General features: G+C 40.9%; 1 protein-coding gene across 1 annotated transcript; it reads right to left on the reverse strand.

Moving 5' to 3' along the window:
* Nucleotides 1–410: 410 nt before the first annotated feature.
* On the reverse strand, nt 411–2029 carry LOC110540525 (signal peptidase complex subunit 3). Its single transcript, XM_021627284.2, has one exon. It carries the CDS (start codon nt 1873–1875, stop codon nt 1333–1335), a length of 543 nt encoding a protein of 180 aa, XP_021482959.1. The 5' UTR covers nt 1876–2029; the 3' UTR covers nt 411–1332.
* Between the last annotated feature and the right edge of the window lie 2624 nt (nt 2030–4653).

The raw sequence follows: 4653 nt of genomic DNA on the forward strand, positions 1-4653 counted from the left end.
ACATACATACACGTATACATATATGTATAAACATACATATATACAGGTACATATGTATATACATGTATACATATGTAAATATATGCATTTATATGCCATTAATTCGAAAGAGCAAGGGGATTAAACATGGGGGTTTTGAGGGAGGAAAGGGAAGAGAAAAATAATGTAATTATATTATGCTCTCATAAAATAAAAAATAACAAAAAATCAGATTGGATTTCAAGTTTAAAGTATTATTTGCTCAATGTAACAAACTTCTGAATTTCGGTTTCTTTATTTGAGGAGAGCTAATGCTTACACTGATTACTTTCCAGGTTATAGAGAAAATATATGTGGATGTTTGTAAGTGAAAAATCATACCACACATGCTATTATCAGTATCCCAATAATGATTAAATAATGGACCTAAAGCAATTTTAAGCAGTAAGCATTTATTTAGTGGCATTAAACATACTAGAACATACGTATATCATGTTGAGCATGCAGACATTTTCTAATTTCAGTAACAGTGTTAAAACATTTTACAAAGATACAATACACAGCAGTCTTTGTAGAGAAAACACTGTAAGATACACATTTGACTTACTAAAGACTTGAAGCGAGTTATAATTATATATAGCCAAAGGAGGCATCCACTATTTAAATGGTCATATTTGCTGGCAAAAAACAAAACAAAACAAAACAAAAAAACAAGCATTAAGATTTTTGAAATGGGGATAAATTCTCATTCTGATTTGTTTTAACCTATTTTGCATGTCAGACTTCTAAGAAATAAATCACATTTTTTTTCTAGTAATCAAACACATCCTAGAAAATATAAGAAAATGGCATCCAATGTGTTCACAAACAATGTCGGGAATAAAACGCAGCGTTATTGTGGCAATACCAACACATCACATTTTTTAATTCTCTCCAAACAAATTGTATATTTCAAATGGAATAACATAATAAATATGACAAAACTTTGTAATATATCCAATCCTTATTATGCAACTGTCCTATAATAATCTACTCTGATGAGCTGTTTTGTTTGTAGAATAAAGTCCCAGTCCTCTATTAGCCTTTCCCCACCAGCCACATAATTTGATGTTAATTCTTATACAAAAAGAAGGGTAAGGCCAGTGTCACACTAAGAAGATCAAAGAATGTAGTCTCTATGCTAAGTACATAAAGCATGAAGACGAAGAGTTCAGCCAGTACCAGACAAAAAAACAGCACATTTAAAAATAAACAACCATAAAAAAAGAAGTCAGCAAAACTTGAGGGAAAAGATGACAGAAAAACGATTCTTTAGGTACACAGATATCCCCTTTAAGATGCAGACAGAGTTCTTTAAAAAGTCTTGGCTATTTCATAGGAATCTGGAAATGGGACAGACACTCGTCCAGATCCAGTCACAAGAGGCAGAATTCCAGCAATCGGTATAACTTGCCAGGACAGGGTCAAAGTGACATTCCTGTTTCCCTTGAGACCGTGTCCGTCGTCAAAGAAAAAGTACTTGCTTTTGACATCTTTCAGGTTGAGCTTGGGGTTCTCGCCTCGCAGAAGGATCTTGTCCCAGAGGACTACCTGGTTCACAGCGTTGGTTTTGGTGGAATATTCTGCCGACAGATAAAGGAAGAGCTGCTTAACGTTCCAGTCGAAAGTCTTCTCCAGATCCGCAGAGATGTGGAATGTGATGAAGCCCAGGTCGCTTCTTTTTCTGGGTCCAGTGAAGTCTTCCACTTTTTTGAGCAGGATCCTAGAGACATGCAGGCGCACTTGCGCGCTCCTGTCTTTGAAGGCGGTGGTGAGGATGCAGCCCAAGGTGAGCGCCGCCATGACGCTCAGCGTAAAGGCGAACAGCGAGTTCGCCCGCGACAGCAGGGTGTTCATCTTGCGGGATCGATCGGTGGATCCCTCCACGCAAACTCCACAGGCGCTCACTGGGCAAGGCGTGCTGCTGTCCGCTGGCCTTCCTTCTGCCTTGCTCTGGCTCACGCAGAATGCTGGGAGCGCGCACGCATCCCTGGAACGCGCGCCTCCCAAGATGCCTTTTTTTTTTTTTTTTTTCCTCCAAGACACCAGTTAACCCTACAACCACTGTCTGCTGATAATCTAAGGCACTTGGGGCATCTGACAGAAAACAGCAGTGGGGCTGAATACGCCCAGGGGCCCTTGAACTGCCTCATCCCCCACCCCCACTACCACTGAGGGTCCCATCTACCACACACACACAAAGCCCTGTCCAGGGAACCCTGGCCCTATTCACACTGCTGCATCATGGCTTTCATACATTCTAGCCCCTCCCCTGGGCTTCTGAAACAGGCTCCTCATGGCTGTACTTCCCTACATTCTAGCTCACCCTGCCTCTCTGCAGTCCATTCTCTGCACAGAGACCAGCCATCTCCCTACAGCTCAAGCGACTCCCTTGCTGGACTCCTCCACATTCAACACAGTCGTAGTGTCCAGTGTGGCCCAGACTGAGTGCTACCTCTGGCTCTTTCAGCCTCACCCTCTCCCAGCCTGTTTCTTGTCTGCCAGGCTCCATCCACTGGGCTTGTCCTCTGCTCCACTGGGCTTGTCCTCTGCTCCCAGATCAACTGGAGCACACAGTTGCAAGCACAGCAAGAAGTGACCTGTGCATGCCTGGCTTCTTATCACTCAGGACTCAGCAATAAAGCCACTTCTGGGAAAGCCCTTCATTGACAATTCTGTGCCCTGTTTAAGCTGTTTTCTGTTTATTTTCTTCAAACAGACATCTCCACATAACTTGCCTGGTCAGTTCTTTTTCTTACCCACTTTTGCCAATCAACAGTGACAGTTCCAGGGCTCCTCCCTATCTTGTCCTTCCTGCTGCTTTCCCTCTGCTTTGTATATATATCACTGGCTGATTATAAACAAACTGAAAAAGTTACTGACCCTCTAGAGAAGGTGAAATTTTTACCACCAAGAACAGTGAAACAATACACCAAATGATTTAAGATAATAAAAGCTCTTGTTGTAAATAGACATCAGTGCCTTTCAAAGCTCAATGATTATCAGGATTAGGTGGAATCTACCCACCCCCAAAAAAACAAACGTTTTTGCTGTTGTTTTATCTTCAAAAGACTTGGAATGGATGCAAATATTGTCACATTTAATAAGCACCATCAGGAGATTCTGAAGAAAGTTCCCACCCCCCCGAAAAATGCTGACTTCATGTGTCAACATTTTAGTCTAACTAATTTAATGGCACCATGCAGAGTTCGGGGACAATGGGAAGGTCTTTATTGGTGTAAATGATCCAAGTGCCCTGCTCACTTAATCCACCTGAGAACACAAGGTTCTTCCTCACCTGAAGTCACTAAACTCTAGAGAGCAGTCCCATTCATTAGGAGAATTGGTATTGTGTTCCTTTTGTTTAGATCAAGCTGGTTCCAGGTAGTTGCTTACTCAGTGCTTTAAAGATGGAACTCTGATGTCTACACTATTACTGCATTAAAGTGTCTCATAAAGTTGACACTTCATCGGCTTCTTCTGTATAAGCCCGATCCTGCGTAGAAGAATCTTCACTCTTGACTGTCATAAACAGCACAAGTTTAATCACTGTTGATTTAATGCAGAGTTCTAGGAGTTTTGAAGCACCTGCTGATACAGTTAAGGAACTTCCTGGTCCTTCTCTCCACCTGAGAGAACAGGATGATTTCTCATGTAGGAACAAACAAATCTCCAAAGTCTTTCTTGTGGTTCAGAGATGTTCAGGATTGTTATTTGCTTGCGTGGAGGAGACCAATGGAAAAGTAGTGTCTTATTAAAATTGTCTCCATTATGGGGACCAATCTCTCCAGGAACCTACTCAACTAACTATAGACATCAGACTTGTTTCTTGACTCTGAGCCTCAGATTCTGCACTGCATATTAAACACCCTTTTCTGGTGTTATAGTAAAAGACAGGAGAAGGAAGAAAGAAAGCATATGGGATAGAGAAGAAAGCAACTAGATGGGAAAGGCAGGAAGCTGTGTGAGGATGCTCTTTCTCTTTCCTGCTGTATCCTGCAACTCCTCCTACACACTAAACCGTGGAACTGAGACTAACCTAAGAGATATGTGGGCTGATTCCTGTTTACTAGGTAGCCAGTCCATGATGCTGTCAGAGCTATTATTTTGACTGAATAACATTAAGGGAGGTCCCATATGCTGAGGAGCAACTGCATACCATACACTGTAGGTTTTTGGACACTTTAAAATCTATCTTCTGAGATAAGTAGCATCAATCTCTTTGTACAAGTGAGGAGACAGTTTTAGAAAGCAAAGTATATGTTCAAGGAATCCTGGGAAGGTATCAGCTTAATTCTGGGGACATCTTGAAAGAGAATTTATTGGCTAAATTTTACTCAATAAGTTCTAGCCAATAAATTCTAGCATATGTGCATGTGTATATATGCACACACACACACACACATCAATAACAAAATGTGGTAACTTCTGAGAAAAAATGTGAATAAGATTAATTAAAATATTATAAATGAATAAATGGGCAGGAAAATCTCTTCCACATCTCAAATAGCAAGCAATAATTTCAGAAGGAAAATCAGAATTAGAAAAACAACACATGGCAACACCATAGTGATAAAGTGATTCAGGCAAAAATCACAGTTGGCATCAGTTTCCACAGCCATCACCATGGTAACC

The sequence above is a fragment of the Meriones unguiculatus genome, chromosome X (genome assembly GCF_030254825.1).
Source record: "Meriones unguiculatus strain TT.TT164.6M chromosome X, Bangor_MerUng_6.1, whole genome shotgun sequence".
Classification (NCBI taxonomy): Eukaryota; Metazoa; Chordata; class Mammalia; order Rodentia; family Muridae; genus Meriones; species Meriones unguiculatus.

Bases quoted from the DNA above. Each gene is read 5' to 3' on its own strand.
- LOC110540525 (XM_021627284.2), bottom strand. From the start codon at position 1,875: ATGAACACCCTGCTGTCGCGGGCGAACTCGCTGTTCGCCTTTACGCTG.